Raw genomic sequence first — 17,571 nt, 5'->3', positions numbered from 1 at the left:
CTATATGGCACCCTTTTAAATACTTGAAGATGATTATCAGATCCCCTCTCAGTCGTCTCCTCTCTAGGCTAAACAGACCAAGCTCCCCCAACCTTTCTTCATATGTTGAAACAAAATGCTCCATAAAACGTCTCTCCATAAAAGAACTTTATTTAGTGGTCATGTTGCAGTATACAGTTATCCATCATTGCCCGGTTGTTCTGAAATGTGCCATAAGAAATGTACAATATATCACCAAAAAGCTTTCATTTTTGATCAGGGTGCATATTGGGATTGGAGGGACCCTTTCACAAACTGATTTTCCCTTTTTGGTCTAATAAACTGAAATATAAAATGATAACAGTGTAAACATTTATTTTTCAAAAAAAAAATCTCACAGTGGACTATTTACAGTAATTGGAACGGAAAACTACTATTTTGGCTACGTGTGTGTGTTTCTGTTCCAGTGTTTCTTCCACGTTTACCTCCATAACCATGCATAGAAGATCCTAGGATTGGGTCCACTCTGGGGAGCCCAGTTCTCTCCTGAGAAACCACCCCCCCCATACCTATTTACATATTTCTACCCAGTTTTTCTGTCACCAAATATTTTGTATCCTGAGCAGGCTTTAACTCAAAGTAAACATGTCCAAATACTGTCAATTTTGACAAGTCTGTCAGTATTATTAAGCCTGAAATTGTAATATAACTCCTTTACCCACACTTACTTGCAACAAGAGAAAAGAACAATGTAGCACTGACTCACCTTCACCTGTAGCTCTCTACCTGATCTCTTTTCGATCTCTCTTTCAGGTCTCTAGTTCCAAAAATCTATGACTGCAAAAAGGGAATCCACCTTTTTCTTTGGCCCTCAAGGGATGGTTGCCACCTTCTCAGTGGGCACTTGCACCTAATTGCAGCTTGAGGTGTTGATGCTGGGAGCCAGCTTGGTGGTGTTAATGGTGGTGGTTTCCAATCTGGATTCCCCACTCCTCCTCCATGTGCAGCCAGCTGGGGCAGGCGCAGTTGTCTCAGAGCTCTGTCAACCTCACCTACCTCAAAGGGAGGGTTTGTTGTGGAGAGAAGAAGGGAAGGTGACTGTAAGCCACTTTGAGACTCCTTTGGGCAGTGAAATGCAGGGCATTAAAGCCAACTCTTCGTCCTTCTAACAGGGCAGGGTGTCAATCTCCCAGGCTGTGAAAAGAGTGTCTAGCTGATTCCTGAATTGCAAGCTATAACTAATGCCACAAGAGCAGATCAGGGCTTCCCCAGGTCATTCGGCAGCCCCAGTCCTGCACTACACATGTAATAGCTGTTGGATATGAAGATCTTCGTAGAAGTTTATTGCACAGGAGAGGCCATCAGGTTTCCTGTCTGCTAACGTCTGCAGATCAAGGGCGAGTTAAAATGCTGGTAGCCCTTAACCCGCAGCTGTTTTTAGAAGCATTTTAGCATCCTGAAAACTGCTCTTGAGGCCTGTAGCAAGCAAGACTGTTAGAACCAAAAGAGGCATCGATTCCTTCCTTGCAAACCAGGCAGAGATCATTATGACCACCTGTGGGTGACAAGAGCACTGGGTAATCCTTAATTCAAGGGGGAGGGGAACATAGGAGGAAGTCCAGCTGCCCCACCTACCAACTGTCTCCTTGTTGTGCAATTATTAGCAGCACAAGAACTACCTTTCATGTTAGGAATCAGAGAATGACCACTTTTGTTTTCATACTGCCTGTCCCTTTTTCGGTCATTTACAGCAGTCTGAAATGCAGATGTTTAGCCTGCTAAGCTTTCCCTGGGACGGAGGCTGGAAGGATGCAGCCTGCTTAATTTCTGGAGGAAAGGCTGATACTAAAGGACCACGAACAGTATCAAGGAAACACCCTCTAAACCCGGAGTGGAAGACCCGTAACCAGTGACAGAAGTCTCCTGGTCCTGACAAGTATCCGTCCTAGTGACCTGGCCAAAATTTACGATCGGGATCGGCTCGATGCCGGATCCTGCCACTTGAATGCGCATGTTGAAAACGCATGCGCATGTGTAAAGGAGAGGGTCTGTCGCCTTTTGGCCAAAGAACGTTTGGGTTAGCCAACGTGGAATCACAGACATGCTTATTCTAAAGATGCACGAGAGCTGAGAGCATTCCGTTCCTCCCACCCAAGCCCTTGTAGCCAATGGAACGACAGCAAGTGGTTGAGTGGCTGGTGGAATCATCCACCTGAGCAGCTTTCAGTGGACAGCTGTAATGGTCTGTAATAAAAGGGCAAGGTTCAAGCCCAGTAGCACCTTGGAGGCCAGCAAGATTTCTAGGGATACCTAACGAAGGAAGGGAGCTTTGACTCTCCGAAGCTTATACGTGGCAATCTCATTGGTCTTTTAAGGGCTACTGGGCTCAAACATGGCTCACCTGAGCAGGGCTGAATCTGCACTGGGCTGCTTGGACTGGCTCAGGATATGCACGGTGCGTGGCCGAATTCCTTCCAATTGCGGGCAAGACTGTTTCCGCACTGGAGGCATCATGCTAGGTTGCAGGCTGGAGTTTGAGTCGGGGCAGGTTCCTCCTGCACGGGGGAACATTTGGCCCAGTGCACCTAACCCTCCCTAGATTTATGCTCCCACATGGGAGCCAGGGCAAGGAAGTTCCCAGTGCAGAAACGGTCGAGGAGGAAGAGACGGCTCCTGTGCCTGGCTTTTTGCTACAGGTGCATTTCTTACTTCTTACGCTGCACTGGGGAGCTGAAGAAGTGAATGCGAAGACAGCCTCAAAAAGAGCAGCAGCCCAGGTGATCTCTTCTAGATCGCCGATGCTCTAAAACGTGTTTCGGGTTCACCAAAGATGACGGCATCAGAGGGCTGCCTGTCGGTCTGCAGCAAGAACACCTAGACTTCAGTCCAGCAGCCCGAGAGACCCACAAGATTTTGAGGGTATGGGCTTTCAAGAGCCAAAGCCCTGTCCTAAGAAGCTTTGACTCTTGAAAGCTTGAGGACGAGGACGACATTAGCTATTCAGTCATGTCCAGCTCTTGGCAATCCTATGGCTCCACAGTCTCCACGTCTTTCGATCTTGCGCCGCTTCTTTTAGTTGAATATTGCTCTGGCCGGTGTCCATTTTGATCGTGTCTAACCGTCGTGTTCTTTGTCGGCCTGGTTTCCTTTTACCGTGGACCAATCCTAGCACAACTGCTTTCTCCATGGAGCTGGACCGCATGATACGGCCAAAGTAATTGAGCTGCAGTTTCATGGTTTGGCCTCCCAGTGATCGGTCAGGCTTTATGCGTTCCAGTATGTCCTTGTTTGTGACTTTTGCTGTCCGTGGAATCTGCCTTCTCCAGCTTAAACCCCCACCCCTAATTCTTGTTGGTGTCTAAGGTTCTACGGGACTCCAGTCTAAGTTCACTGAAGAATTTACAAGAGTCCTCCCTCCGTTCCGCACAACTCCTAAACCTCTGATCGTTCCTCACACTGTCGGGGGAGCGCTCCATCTCTCTTTCCTGTCTTGCTATGCTGCAGGAGGAGGGAAGAGCAAAGGGACACAGAGTGGCAGCCACTCTACATCTCGTAGACCTAATCCTCCCCCCTCCAATGAACTTTCTGCCAATTCGCCAGTGCCTACAGGCGTGGAACATTAGGCGTTAAAAACAAAAGGTGTGTGTGACATGGAGCTGTGAGTAGAGTCATGGGACTGCACACGCCCAGCGTTGCGGGGGTGGGGGGAAGGAAGGGAGAGGCCTGGTCACACCTGATCCGTTTGATACTCGGATGCTTCGGACAGGCTTTCCGAGAAGCTGAGGAAGTTCTCTTGGTACTCGGAGCAAATGATCTCAAACCGGTAGTGCCTGAACTCCACCGCGAAGGTGCCGAAGTAGCAGAGGAAGCACATCACCATGCCCCACTGTATCCGTGACGCGTGCATGTGGAACTTCTGCCCCATCAGGATGAAATCTGGAGAGGTGGGATCAAGGAAGACACGCAGGGAAGCACGAATGCACAGACAGCAGAATGGCACCAGGTCCCACCGGGCACGGGAAAGGAAGACGGAGGGGAACTACTATGTGTATGCTCACAGAATCATAGAATCATAGAGATGGAAGGGACCTCATGGGTCATCTAGTCCAACCCCCTGTACTATGTTGCAAAGGCCTTTGCTTTTGCAGCAACAGCGGAATAAGCATGGTTGTCAGGTAGATGCAGCCTTTCTTATGTGTGAATCAAATGTTTTATACGTGAACCAAATGTTTTATTGTTTTAATGGACGGTGGTGGGTTAGAAATACTTTAAATGAATGAATTCAGTAGAAAACGAGTCCCGTAAAGATGTAAAATGTTGGAAGCTCAAGCAGGTCCGACAAAGAGGGGAAATCTGGCGGTAACGAACAGAAAATCAAAACACACCAGAGTGGACACCGATCACGAGAAAGCATGTGCCGTTCCAACGATGCAGGGCCGACATAACTCTTCACCTGTCAAGCAGGTGGGATCAGTGGTCAGAATGTCAGGCGAGAATTAGAAGGACCCAGGGGGGTGCAAATCTTCACGCATCTGTGAAGTTCACTCTGTCAGCATATGCTACTTCACAAGGTTGTTGTAGGGATAGGGGAGAACTGGATTTTGCCCTGAGCTCCTTGACAGAATATCAGCATGATGGGATAACAGTACAGTGTAGTGGTTAAAGTGTCAAATTAGGATCCGGGAAACCCAGGTTTGAATTCCTGCTTTGACTCTTGAAAACTTATTTCCCCAAAATCTCGTTGGTCCCTTAAGACAGGGGTAGTCAACCTGTGGTCCTCCAGATGTCCATGAACTACAATTCCCATGAGCCCCTGTCAGAAAATGCTGGTGGGGGCTCATGGGAATTGTAGTCCATGGACATCTGGAGGACCACAGGTTGACTACCCCTGTCTTAAGGGACCACTGAACTTGAACCTAGCTGGAAGATCCAAATATCACCTGGCGTGTATTTTAAAAGTCCACCCTTGAAACTGATTGTTCAGATTTGGGGGGGAAACATGTGGATTCTGAAAGGATACAAAGGACTACGCAGAGGGTTATTGCTGCAGACAAGACGACCCGGGGGATTCCTGCTTTCCTGCCTTCGTTCTTCAAGTTTATTTTGAGTGTCAACGCAGACTGAATCCAGCAGGCCAGGGTACCAAACCCAAAGGTCAAGGACGTGCCGACATTATGGATTTCCTCATCGTTGGAAAGCTGCAAAAGAAAAGAGAACTTCAGCCACGATGGTTCCTAGCATTCTCTTCTGATCAGCTTCATCCTCCTGGACCCCAAGCCTGGTGGGACACCAGTCACACGTTGCACTGGATGTCATCATAACATCAAATGACACCTCTAGGCTGCCAACGGGGCACTCCATGTCTTAAGATAAGTTGTAGAAAAAGCTTACTTTACAGTCCCATTCCTAAATCCAGGTCATCACGCACAGAGAACAGAGGAGCAGGTGCTAACAAGTCGCCGTACCTCTGCAAAGACACGCTGTTCTCTCGTAAACCCACAGGATTTCTAATCCCTTGTTACGGAGGCATCTCTGTCCCTCACCAGCCTAGAGGCAGTAGGCCTCTGACGTTAGCATTATCCAGGCCCTGCTTTTTTTTTGGGCAGGAGGGAAGTCAGGCTCAGTAAGAGGAATGTATTACCTAACCATGGCAGGTAACCAGTAGAAATAGGAAGCTAAGGCAGTGGCTCTTGCTTACTCTCTCCCTCTCCCACCCTCTGTGTGTGTGTGTGAGTGTGAGTGTGTGTGCGTAGCACTGTTGTTCCATTGCAATTGTTAGCCACACAGACCTTAAGATGTATATCTGCCAATAGCACTCATGAATGATTGGCCACACGTTAATTTTATTCCAGCAAAGACCACAGTGGCCAGGCATCAGAAAGGAAATGGGACACCTCATGGACCACTGGTGCCTCTAGCCCAGCCTTTCTTAACATTTTCCCACTGAGAAACCCAGGCTTCGAGGAACCCCTGGAAGGGATGTCAGTATTGGGCCAGGAACGGGGCTGGGGCAGATCTATGCTGCTCTGTCTGCCCCCCACCCCCCACCCCACAGTTAAGTCAAAATGAGAGCACTTACCTCTCTGGACTCACAGTCAAGGCCCCTCCCCTCCCCACCCCCTCCAGGCCCATCATTGGCCATTTTAGGAAGGGGGGGGGAGCAGGTGGTCATGACCATAAATGGTCATACCACCTGATACATTTTTCAAAAATGTAAAACAAATATTAAAACCCCAGTTGAGAAAGCTTGCTGTTGACTATCCCAAAGTAACTCTTTTGAAGACATGATCCAAGACTCTGACATTAGAAACATTGAAATGGGAGGAAATTTTCCATGCTTTTCCCTCCCCAAAACCATTCTGTGCTAAAACAAACAGAAATCAGCATATATTATACAAATGCAGCACATATTTGCATGCAGTTGCTGATTTTGGCATATTATTCTACTTAACAGTAAAATTATTTTAATTATTATTAATATTATTATTCAAAGCATTAGTGCTGGGCTCTTAACCACAGATAGACCCTTCCAGTGCCCTGTCTAGCTTTTGGATTTCCATCAGGATTTATCTGGCGTTTGTTTGATATTCTTTTTGTCCCACAGTTTAAGCACAAATTGGATTTTGGGTTCAATTACAGCAAAACCGGTAAAAATACAATAAACATGCATTTCAGGTGATTTTGCAGTCTGAATGGTTAGCAGCGTGCTTTTTTTAAAAAATGGGAAACTGCTCAGAATGCCGGCTTCTAATACTAAAATTTGAAATGCACAGGGATTAGCCTGACGGAAACAAAGATAAAGAGATGTGGGGGGGAGGGACAATTACCACCAAGAATTTTTTTTTTGGGGGGGGGAGTATTTCTTTGTTCAACTCCCTTTTATCCCATGAACTCAAGGGTGATAGAAACGCCACCACTGCCCAGAATAGCGACTCTGAAGAGTCCAGATTTTCTGACACCAGACAACCTGTTTGGAAGTCACAGAGCAGGTCAATCTCAGAAGAAGAGAAGACACTTATACCTCGCTTTTCTCTATCCTAAGGAGTCTCAAAGCAGCTTTCCATTCCCTTCCCTTCCTCTCCCCACAATAGGCATTTTAGGAGGTAGGTCGGGCTGAGCTCTGGGAGAACTGTGACAAGCTCAAGGTCACCCAGCAGGCTTCACATGGAGGCCACCTCTCATGCAGTGCAGAGCAGTGGCTCGACGCTGCATCAAGGTATTTCAGCAACTGATTTCTGATATTCAACCCAACATTTATTACCCTGCCATGGTTTCCCTCCTTGAATCAGCAGCTCAGTCAAAACTTCCAGGGACAGAAATGTATACATTTCCACTGAGCTGCCTGTGAAAGAGGATTTGGTGCAGAAAATTCCTTCCCTCCCTCCCTGTGCAGCAGTTTCCAAAATGGAGCTCTGGAACATACTATCACTTTGAAGATAAACTCTCTATTTGCACACAAGGATAAAGCAACCCTTGCGAAGGTTCGTGGAAGCAGCCCTCATGTGGCCAAATGGAAAATGGCAGCATGAAACTCTGTTTAGGATAACACCAGTAGATAACACCGCCCTGGGTCACATGAGAGAGCAGAAAATAACTATTATTATTATTAATAATAATATTAATAATAATAATATGAATTGCAATCTGATAATGATTATTATAACAACAACAACAACAACGACGCACAAGATTCCAAGTTCTAGCCCCGGCATCTCCAGCTTAAAGGATCTCAGGAACAAGAATCAGCCCAGACTAGTGGACTTTGTGGTCTAATGCAGAGGTAGTCAACCTGTGGTCCTCCAGATGTCCATGCCAGCAAACGCTGGCAGGGGATCCTGGGAATGGTAGTCCATGGACATCTGGAGGACCACAGGTTGACTACCCCTGGTCTAACGTACAGGGCAGCCAGCTGTAATTTATGCAATTTATGTGCAGATTGATCAAGGAGGGACATAATCACAGGGAAAGGCTGTGGCTCAGGGGTAGAACATCTGCTTGGCATGCAGAAGATGCCAGGTTTAATCTCCAGCATCTCCAGTTAAAAGCGCCAGGCTGTAGGGTGAGGTGGGAAGACATCTGCCTGAGACCCTGGAAAGCCACTGCCAGTCTGAGTGAACAATACTGACCTTGATGGGCCAGAGGTCTAATTCATGCACATATGTGTTCATGTGCAGCTTAATGCACATATGTGCTCATGCACTTAATCAACATGGAAGGGAGAGAGAGGCAAGTACCTGAAAGTTGCCAAGGAGGGTCATTCCGAAGGAGGCCAAGCATAACGCCACCAGGCCGCTCACATTGAGCCAGGGGTTCAGGACCTTTGGCTTTAGCTGAATAAAGCGGAGGACAGCCACCACGAGTGCTAAGCAAAGAAAAGAAAGCCACACATATCACTGCAATTATAAATCCAAACTGAGGCCTACACGCTCGATTTAATAAAGCGCACTTTACTGTCTGCTGCCGGTCAAGTATCAAGCTGAAGAAAAGGAAGGAAATCTGTAGGCTGGCTAATGAAAGTATTCAAAGTCCAAAATATTCTCTGCATGGTTTATTTTCAAAATCTTCTATTCCACTATATATTTCTGCTAGGGTCTAGGAGGAGGAGCATGTCTCATGGCTTAAGTGCCAACACCCACTCACGGCAGCTGTCATAGAATCATAGAGTTGGAAGGGGCCATACAGGCCATCTAGTCCAACCCCCTGCTCTACACAGGATCAGCCCAAAGCATCCTAAAGCATCCAAGAAAAGTGTGTATCCAACCTTTGCTTGAAGACTGCCAGTGAGGGGAGTCCTGCCCCAGAGTGCCTTCTCCTCCAGCAGCCAGCTAATCACCTTCCATCTCCCACTCCCCCCTCCTTCCACTTCCCTTTGAGGCTTGGAGGCTGCAGATTCCTGCTCTTTGAGAGCTGCCCCTGCTGGTGAGTTCCCTAACAGCTGCCTGCAGCCTTTGTAGGTCCTGGGGGGAGGGGGAGGCCGTTCTCAGAGTTCTTCCACCTCCCCTTCCAGTCCTGGCATCTTGGCATGGCATTCAGGTCACTGTGGTGGCCAGGTAGTTGTGGATTTCCTGCATTCTGCAGGGGGTTGGACTAGATGACTCAGGAGGCCCCAAATGATGCCCCCCACCACAAAAAATAACAAACCAGAATCCATAGCCAGTCTGGCCTGGAGGAAATTCACCTTCTGACCCCAAAGTGGTGAGCAGCATTTCCCTGGCCATGCAAGAAAGAGCCACAAGAGCCAAGCTCTGACACAGTCCCTGTTGCCCACCTTCTTCAATCTGCCTAAATTCACAGAATCAGCGTTCCAAGGAAGGAGAAACTTCCAAGGAAGGAGAAATCACCACCTCCTGAGGAAGCCTGTTCCACTGAGGAACCGCTCTATCAGGAAATTCTTCCATGTGTTTAGCTGAAATTTTGTTTGAATTAATTTCAACCCTTTGCTTCTGGTCAAACGCTCTGGGGCAACAGAAAACAACTCTGCTCCATCCTCTATGTCAGGGGTAGTCAACGTGTGGTCTTCCAGATATCCATGGACTACAATTCCCATGAGCCCCTGCCAGCATTTGCTGGCAGGAGCTCATGGGAATTGTAGTCCATGAACATCTGGAGGACCACAGGTTGACTACCCTTGCTCTATGTGACAGCCCTTCAACTACTTGGTGATGGCCATCATATCACCGTTTAGTCGCCTTCTCTCCAGGCTAAACAAACCAAGATCTTTCAGCCTTTCCTCATATGTCTACATGAAGTGTGTCTTTTCGTGTGGTGAGGCGCGAGGCCATACCTGCGGTCTGAAGTTAAGCTGCTCAAACAAAGATTTAATTCTACTGTGAGAACTAGGCGACAGTATCTACACCTTGTTGACTCTCCGGTGTATGATCTTGGATGTTTACTGGACAAAGTCTGAATATACCGGGACAGAAATTAGAAGAGAGACAGAGAGAAAGAAAGAAACCAGGCGCTCTTCATGCATCTCCTACCTAGAAATGCTGCCATGTTCATGACTTGGCTAAAGACACAGCTTGCAGGAGGGGCGTCACCTGCAATACTTCAAAAATATAATGTGCATTATTGTACCTCTCATAAAGCTGCAACAAAGATTAAATCAGTCAACGGAAGCCCGTTGATAAGGAACGGGCCTTGTTGAAGAAGAAGAAAGCAACCACCTTACCTTATATAAGGCGGCTTCGGGGGACCTGGTTTCCTAGGGGAAATTGGGAGGGAAAAAATGGCAAAGCCTGTCACATGACGTTATAGAGCTCATGGCTCAATGCCAATTATTTTCTAGCCTAGGGGTCCCCAACACTTTTTGAGCCCACCGGCACCATTAGAATCCTGTCAATGTGGTGGGGGTACAGCCCCAAAATGGCTGCCGCAGGAAGTGGAGCAAGACCCAAAATGGCTGCCACAGCTCACCTTCAGTCACCCAGTGAAGATCCTTGTGCAGTGCCAGCTGCCGCTGCTAAAGGACTGTTTATAAAAATCAGCATAGCCAATAAAATCTCCCACTGGCCATCCAGAAGCCTTGTTTGGTGGAGACCTTACCTGGTTCCCCCACTTTCTAAAGGCACTTGGCGGGCATCAGGAAATGTGTTGGGGGGTGCCATGGCTGGGGACCCCTGGGCTGGCCAATTTTAAAGTTGCAATGTCCTTCCCTGATTTAAAAAACCATGGCACTAGTAGCAGACTGCAAAAATAAAACAGGCTATCACAGAATCATTTATTTATTTTTTATATTTATTATATACCGCCGCTCTCAAACGCTGGCAGGGGCTCGAGGGAATTGTAGTCCATGGACATCTGGAGGACCACAGGCTGACTACCCCTGCCCTATCAGAAACACATCCTGGGAGGACTGAACTCTAAGCCTGAGGCAAAGTAATTCCAGAATAAGGCTCCCAACACCTTTCCAAACAATCACACACAACCTGATAAAAGTGATGCTGCAAAGTACTCACAGCATCGAATTATGAGGGCTTTGTCATAAGAAAATAGCTTTTCAAGTACGTTACCTTTCTTTCACATTTAGTGGTAAAATTTTGTTGTCTTCTACAGCTATAAAATATCTGCCAAAGGAAACATAGAGAAGCAGAGGATTAAAAAAAAACAAAAACCACAACCACCATTTTTGTTTGTTTGTTTGTTTGCCTCTTGTGGCGCAGAGTGGTAAGGCAGCCGTCTGAAAGCTTTGCCCATGAGGCTGGGAGTTCAATCCCAGCAGCCGGCTCAAGGTTGACTCAGCCTTCCATCCTTCCGAGGTCGGTAAAATGAGTACCCAGCTTGCTGGGGGGTAAACGGTCATGACTGGGGAAGGCACTGGCAAACCACCCCGTATTGAGTCTGCCATGAAAACGCTGGAGGGCGTCACCCCAAGGGTCAGACATGACTCGGTGCTTGCACAGGGGATACCTTTACCTTTTTACCTTGTTTGCCTGTTTGTTCTTGGGATGGGAGAAGAAAGGGGCTGACATGTTTTGTGGCCTCTAGACAGGCAGATAGCTCAGCTGAGGAAGTTCAACAGGAAATCAGCCCCTGAGGAGCTCAACTTGCATTTGAGCAAGGCGGCTCCAAATCAGCAAGCCAGAATCAGAGGTTTGCAGGGCCTTGTTGGTGCCTCATGTTATACGATTCCGTCTGAACTAAATGCGGCAGTATATTCTCTGGCCATCTGAAATGGTGGCACTGCAGAGCAACAGAGTTGGAGCATGAATTCCCCAACCCTGGGCCAGGCTGCTATGAGAGCCCTTAGTATCTTACAAGTTGGGTTAACCCTGTACTGAGTCTGCCATGAAAACGCTAGAGGGCGTCACCCCAAGGGTCAGACATGACCCGGTGCTTGCACAGGGGAGACCTTTACCTTCACCTTTAAAAACTCATGAGCCTGCCAAAGTGCACATTTAACATAGTGCAATCCCAGAGAAAGTTCAGCACAAGATTCAACCCTCGTACCAATTTCATTTTTAGGCAGCCAGAAACAAATCAGCCGTTCTCATGTCCCTTCAGCAATGAGCTGTCTCACCTTGACGCTGAAGAGCTTCTCTTTCCAGGAATTATTTTAAAAACCCCAAAGAAATCCCCAGTGTCACTTACACAATCCATAGCCCCGCTGAGGTAAACAGTGTCAGTACAAGAGGTAAGAACATCCATACGCTGCATTTCTTCCCATCCATGCCTGGGAGAAAGAAAAAGAGCATCAGTGAAACAAAGCAAAGTGCAAACCCAAGACAGGAGAAGAAGAAGAAGAGCTGTTTTTGTACCCTGCTTTTTTACTACCCGAGAGCATCTCAAAGATGCTTACAATTGCCCACTCCTCTCCCCACAACAACTGTGCCTTGACCTGGAGGGCAGCATCCCTGAACTTTGGTAGAGGTCTCCACCAAAGTACAAACCAGTATTCCGTGTGCTGAGTTTACAAGATCAGACAAGACAGAGTTATGCAATCAGGGTGTTTGTGCCTATAATATCCATCCTTAAAAATCAGAGGTAAAGTCTAGTACAGCCTTTCTCGATGTTTTTATCATTAAGAAACCGCTGAAACATTCTTTAGGTTTCAAGAAAGCTCAGAAGTGGCATAGTTGTGCAGAATATGCTTGGGAAGTATAGCTGTGTACACGCCCACCCAGGGCCACTCCCCTTCCCAACCCCTCAAAGCCCATCATGGGCTGTTTTGGGAGGGGTAGGTTGGTCAACATGACCATATATCAGGGGTAGTCAAACTGCAGCCCTCCAGATGTCCATGGACTACAATTCCCAGGAGCCCCTGCCAGCGAATGCTGGCAGGGGTTCCTGGGAATTGTAGTCCATGGACATCTGGAGGGCCGCAGTTTGATTATCCCTGCCATATATGGTGATGTCACCTGATAAACATATAAAATCGTCATCACTATCACTAAACATAATAAAGCTCAAATTGACAATCCCCTAGCTGATTGGTCCTCCCAGCCACTAATAGAGAGAGCGCGCGCGCACTCAGCAAATGAGGGCCAATCAGTTCAATTTGCATTCTGCCAATGAGGGCCAATCAGCTCAAATTGCATGCAGGCAACTTACTCCCTACCTAATTGCCCCCCTCAGAAATTTTACCCCAATAGGAGATGGCTCACAGCCATGAATGGTCCGTCCTGGTAGTTTAGCCCCAATCAGGAGGCAGCCCTCTCTGTCCCTTTCCTAATAATCCCTTTTTCACTGCTGTCGCAAACTGGGTTGAACCTTTCATTGAGCTGTCCTCTACAACCCAAGATCTTTCCCCTTAGTATCAGATCCCATTAGCCTATACTTGAAATTAGGATTTCTCCCCACCCCCCATGTGCATCTCCTTATCAACACTGAACTTCATTTGCCCTCCCCAGAGATCTTTTATTTGGGGATCCCACAGACCCACAAAGCAGATGGTTGACAACTGAGCTGGGTAGCAGCAGAAATTCTTGACTCCCTATTTACTTATTTATACCCCACATGTTTGGCCAGCTGCCCTTCCATGTGACCCTCAAAAGACCAGAGAACCGCATAAATCAAAAAGGAGAGTCGTGCAATGTGAAAATCAAAAGGAGAAAGAGCGACAGGACCAGCAATAGTGTTCCTATAAAAGACATCTCTGATGACCCATTCTCATAACTAATATGGAGAGGAGAGGAAAAAAGATCATCAGTGCCCAAGGAGAAGGGGGAAAGCTTCCTCAGTGGAAAATAGCCTTCCAAGTCAACAGAAAACCAGGGAAAACCAGGGATATTTCCAGCTTCGGCCTATTTACCAAGCTCCATTTGATCGCATATATACAGTAATTATGCACAAAGCCCAATTTCTGTGACTACTGAACATTCCTACAAGTAAGTTTGCCAGCTTCCTGGAACAGCCTAGAGAATGTTATACCAGAACTCATTTTGGCTTATATTTTGAATAAAAGCCAACCCATCAGCTTTTGTCGTCCTTTCAACTTCCAGGGATGGCTTAGAAAATTCCAGGAATTAGAACTGGTTTTGAGACATCAGTTTCTCTGAAGAAGATGGGTAGCTGGGAAGGTGGATTCCATAGCACTGTACCTTGATAACATCCCTCCATCCCCCAAAACTTTGCCCTCTTCAGGCTCCAAATCTCCAAGAATCTCCAAACCTAGAGCTGCAGATCCTACATACAAGGGGAGGGACTTCATTTGAGCAACCAGAAGTTCCAGAGGTCAGACGTTTCCTTGTCTAACCATTGCACAGATACGACTGTCGCTGGATGAGTGCATCAACCAGTTCCAAGTAGTTCCCAGAATGCATGAAGAGACATGATCTCCAGCACAGGCTTGCTCAGGAGTGTCCTTTATGCAATGGACGCATGGCCCTGAACACAGTTTTCCACTGTTGTAACTTTTAAAGACCTGGAAGAACAAGGGTGGGGCTAGATGCACAAGTCTTGCTTCCCTACCTGGCCCTGACAATAAACCACCTGCGTGGCACCTGCACACAACTATGTGGTGCTTTGTTGTAATTAAACATTAAAGGTAAAGGTATCCCCTGTGCAAGCACTGGGTCAAGTCTGACCCTTGGGGTGACGCCCTCTAGCGTTTTCATGGCAGACTCAATATGGGGTGGTTTGCCAGTGCCTTCCCCAGTCATTACCGTGTTTACCCCCCAGCAAGCTGAGTACTCATTTTACCGACCTCGGAAGGATGGAAGGCTGACTCAACCTTGAGCTGGCTGCTGGGATCGAACTCCCAGCCTCATGGGCAGAGCTTTCAGACTGCATGTCTGCTGCCTTACCACTCTGCGCCACAAGAGACTCTAATTAAACATTACAGAACCGCAATAAGAGAGAACCACAGAAAAGCAGCTCCCATATCAGGGTGTGGATACAATTATCCCAAGAGAGGGGCTGTAACCTATGTTGTGGAACGGACTCACATGTAAGCCACGGACTCAGTTGTCTATTTGTTGGAGATTGGGACGGCTCCACATGATCCTTTGGTGCCTCAGGGGCTGCTTTGTGGCCTTGCGTCTTGGCCATCCTCTTTTTCCCAGGGGTCTCAGCCATCTGTGTGTATTCAGGTCAGGAGATCACAAAAGTGCCTTTAGGTTGGGAAGTCTCACAATCATAACGCCCCCCAGAATTTTCTTGTTCTGTGCTGGGGTGTTTAGTCTGCAGAGAGGGGGGGGGAGTGCTAATGGTTTCCTATCACCGTGTCCCACATTTAGACTAACGGGAGTCTCGCGGAGTGTGGAAAGAAAGATCATGTAAGCCAGAAAGGTGTTGAGCTCCCAAGCAGAAGGCCTCAGAGACACGGACCCTGTCAATCAACTGCAGCAAGATTGTTTTGATTGGCTACCTCCAAAAGGCCAAGGAGACAACAAGTTGTCATTGAGGTGGCCAACTATTGGGGATGCTGCCTGGAGTGAATGAGGCTTAGAAGAAGAATTGGTCATCATGCCCCAATTTTCCATTAGCACTTTAAAGACCAATAAAACCCCAAGGGCAGAAGTTTTCAAAGCCAGCTTGGTGTAGTGGTTAGGAGGGCGGACTTCTAATATGGCAAGCCGGGTTTGAGTCTGCGCTCCCCCACATGCAGCCAGCTGGGTGACCTTGGGCTCCCCACAGCACTGATAAAACTGTTCTGACCGAGCAGTGATATCAGGGCTCTCTCAGCCTCACCCACCTCACAGGGTGTCTGTTGTGGGGAGAGGAAAGGAAAACATTTGTAAGCCACTTTGAGACTCCTTTGGGTAGAGAAAAGTGGCGTATAAGAACCAACTCTTCTTCTTCAGTAATATCAGGGCTCTCTCAGCTTCATCTACCTCACAGGGGGTCTGTTGTGGGGAGAGGAAAGGGAAAACATTTGTAAGCCACTCTGAGACTCCTTTGGGTAGAGAAAAGTGGCGTATAAGAACCAACTCTTCTTCTTCTTCAGGAATATCAGGGCTCTCTCAGCCTCACCTCCCTCACAGGGTGTCTGTGATGGGGAGAGGAAGGGAAGGCGAATGTAACCCGCTTTGAGACTTCTTTGGGTAGAGAAAAGTGGCATATAAGGACCAACTCTTCTTCAAAAGTCAAAGCTGACAAAAGTTTGGACTTTGGAAAGAGTACAGCCTGGGAATCTTGTTGATCTCTCAGGCACGGCATGATTCAGATCCTGTTCTCTTACTGCAGACCAACATGACTGCCCCCCTGGGCCTAGCCCCCTGGGGAGATCAATTCAAACCATGTGCAGACACATTCCAGCCGCTTTGTCTTTCCACTCACCTTTCCTTGCGTGTCTTTCTCTTTTTACTTATTTTTTAAATCCTGCAGGCAGGGCCTGTCTCTCTCTACTGATGAGAGCTGTTTTGGGGAGGCAAGGGTCTGGAAATCAGGATACAAGCAAAACAAAAATAAAATAAGTGAAGGAATTCAGGGCCCCCCGTTCTGTTCTGTTGGGGTGTACTCACTCAGATAGGGTGGGATGCCTTCTGGGCCCATGGGACCTGGCATGGTAGCAGGGGGCTGGGTGCTCTCTGGAGCTGCATAGGCTGTGGGAAAGGGACAGAGGAAGAGGAAGAGGGCCTGGAAATCTTCCTGGCAGAGGACAATGGTGGTGATCCCTGTACACAAAGATGATAAACTGGCCTCAGTCAGAGACTTTTCAGCCCTGGCCCCAGCTGGTAGAATGCTCTGCACATAAAGATCAGGGCCCTGCGGTACCAAGGACAGTTCCCCGGGGCCTGTAAATGGAGCTTTTTTGCCAGGCCTACGGCTGATGCCAGAAACAATACCAAAATTCCGGATTCTCTGCTCAAAACATCAGTCAAACTATCACCTGACCACAAATCTATCTTTATATCACCCATCTCTATAGAGGACAAGCAGCAGCTTTGGAATGATTTTATTTTAAACGGGAGTGTAAGCTAATTTATTTTTTTTAAATATTTACGATGATTAATGATTATATTGTTTATTATTTATTTATTTATTTATTTACCTGGATTTTTATACCGCCCATTCTTGACGGCTCTGTACATCGTTACACACCCTAAGCCTTTGAGTAAGGGTAGGTTATAATTTTTAAACAATTATTATTCTAAAGCTGTGGTTCTAAACCTGGGGGTCGGGACCCCTTTGGGGATCGAGCGATCCTTTCACAGGGATCGAGGCAAGGCAAGCAGCTTGGCTGGGGGGGGGGGTCATCCACACAACAGCCTTGCGGGGTAGATTGAGAAAGACCGTTCGTCTGTCTGGAGCAGCGGAAAAGAGCGAGATCGGCATGGTGGGACAAGAGGCAGAACTGAACTCAGAAACCCCAGAAAAAAAACAATTTACAATCATGACGAATAAATCTTCACGCCATGGGCCAGTTTCAGTTTAATTTCTGTGAAAGAACCCTTGCAGAATTGTATGGTTGGGGGTCACCAAACATGAGGAACTGTATTCAAGGGTCACAGCATTAGGAAGGCTGAGAGCCACTGTTCTAAAGGAAGGGCATGCAAGCAGGTGTAGGTAGAGATGCACAGGTGTGTGTGGGGGGGTCAGTATCAGTGGGCCCTGCCAGGATTTCTGGCCCCCAGCCGATGCCTCCCCTCAAGGAATGCTGATGTCTTTGGCCCTGTGTCATTGGCCCAGAGGACCTTGCTTAAGCTAGCA

At 47.5% G+C, this 17,571-nt stretch overlaps 1 protein-coding gene across 5 annotated transcripts in view; it reads right to left on the bottom strand.

Moving 5' to 3' along the window:
* Window positions 1–132: 132 nt before the first annotated feature.
* Window positions 133–17,571, bottom strand: part of TMEM150C (transmembrane protein 150C) — a 27,764-nt gene continuing 10,325 nt past the window's right edge. For 2 of the 5 annotated variants that reach the window (XM_077301051.1, XM_077301052.1), the window contains 7 exons: window positions 12,070–12,151; window positions 10,992–11,045; window positions 10,151–10,183; window positions 9,960–10,027; window positions 8,214–8,341; window positions 5,000–5,177; window positions 133–3,915 (listed from right to left, as the gene is read on the bottom strand). In XM_077301051.1, coding sequence (XP_077157166.1) covers window positions 3,707–3,915; window positions 5,000–5,177; window positions 8,214–8,341; window positions 9,960–10,027; window positions 10,151–10,183; window positions 10,992–11,045; window positions 12,070–12,149 — 750 coding nt within the window. In that variant the 5' untranslated portion in view covers window positions 12,150–12,151 and the 3' untranslated portion in view covers window positions 133–3,706. Of the gene's footprint in view, window positions 3,916–4,999; window positions 5,178–8,213; window positions 8,342–9,959; window positions 10,028–10,150; window positions 10,184–10,991; window positions 11,046–12,069; window positions 12,152–14,864; window positions 14,995–16,197; window positions 16,297–16,382; window positions 16,464–17,571 lie in introns of all 5 variants that reach the window. The other 3 variants (XM_077301049.1, XM_077301048.1, XM_077301050.1) reach the window with 3 other exon arrangements.

Source organism: Paroedura picta, chromosome 10, assembly GCF_049243985.1.
Source record: "Paroedura picta isolate Pp20150507F chromosome 10, Ppicta_v3.0, whole genome shotgun sequence".
In the NCBI taxonomy this organism is placed as follows: domain Eukaryota; kingdom Metazoa; phylum Chordata; class Lepidosauria; order Squamata; family Gekkonidae; genus Paroedura; species Paroedura picta.
This window is presented reverse-complemented; position numbering and strand designations above follow the sequence as displayed.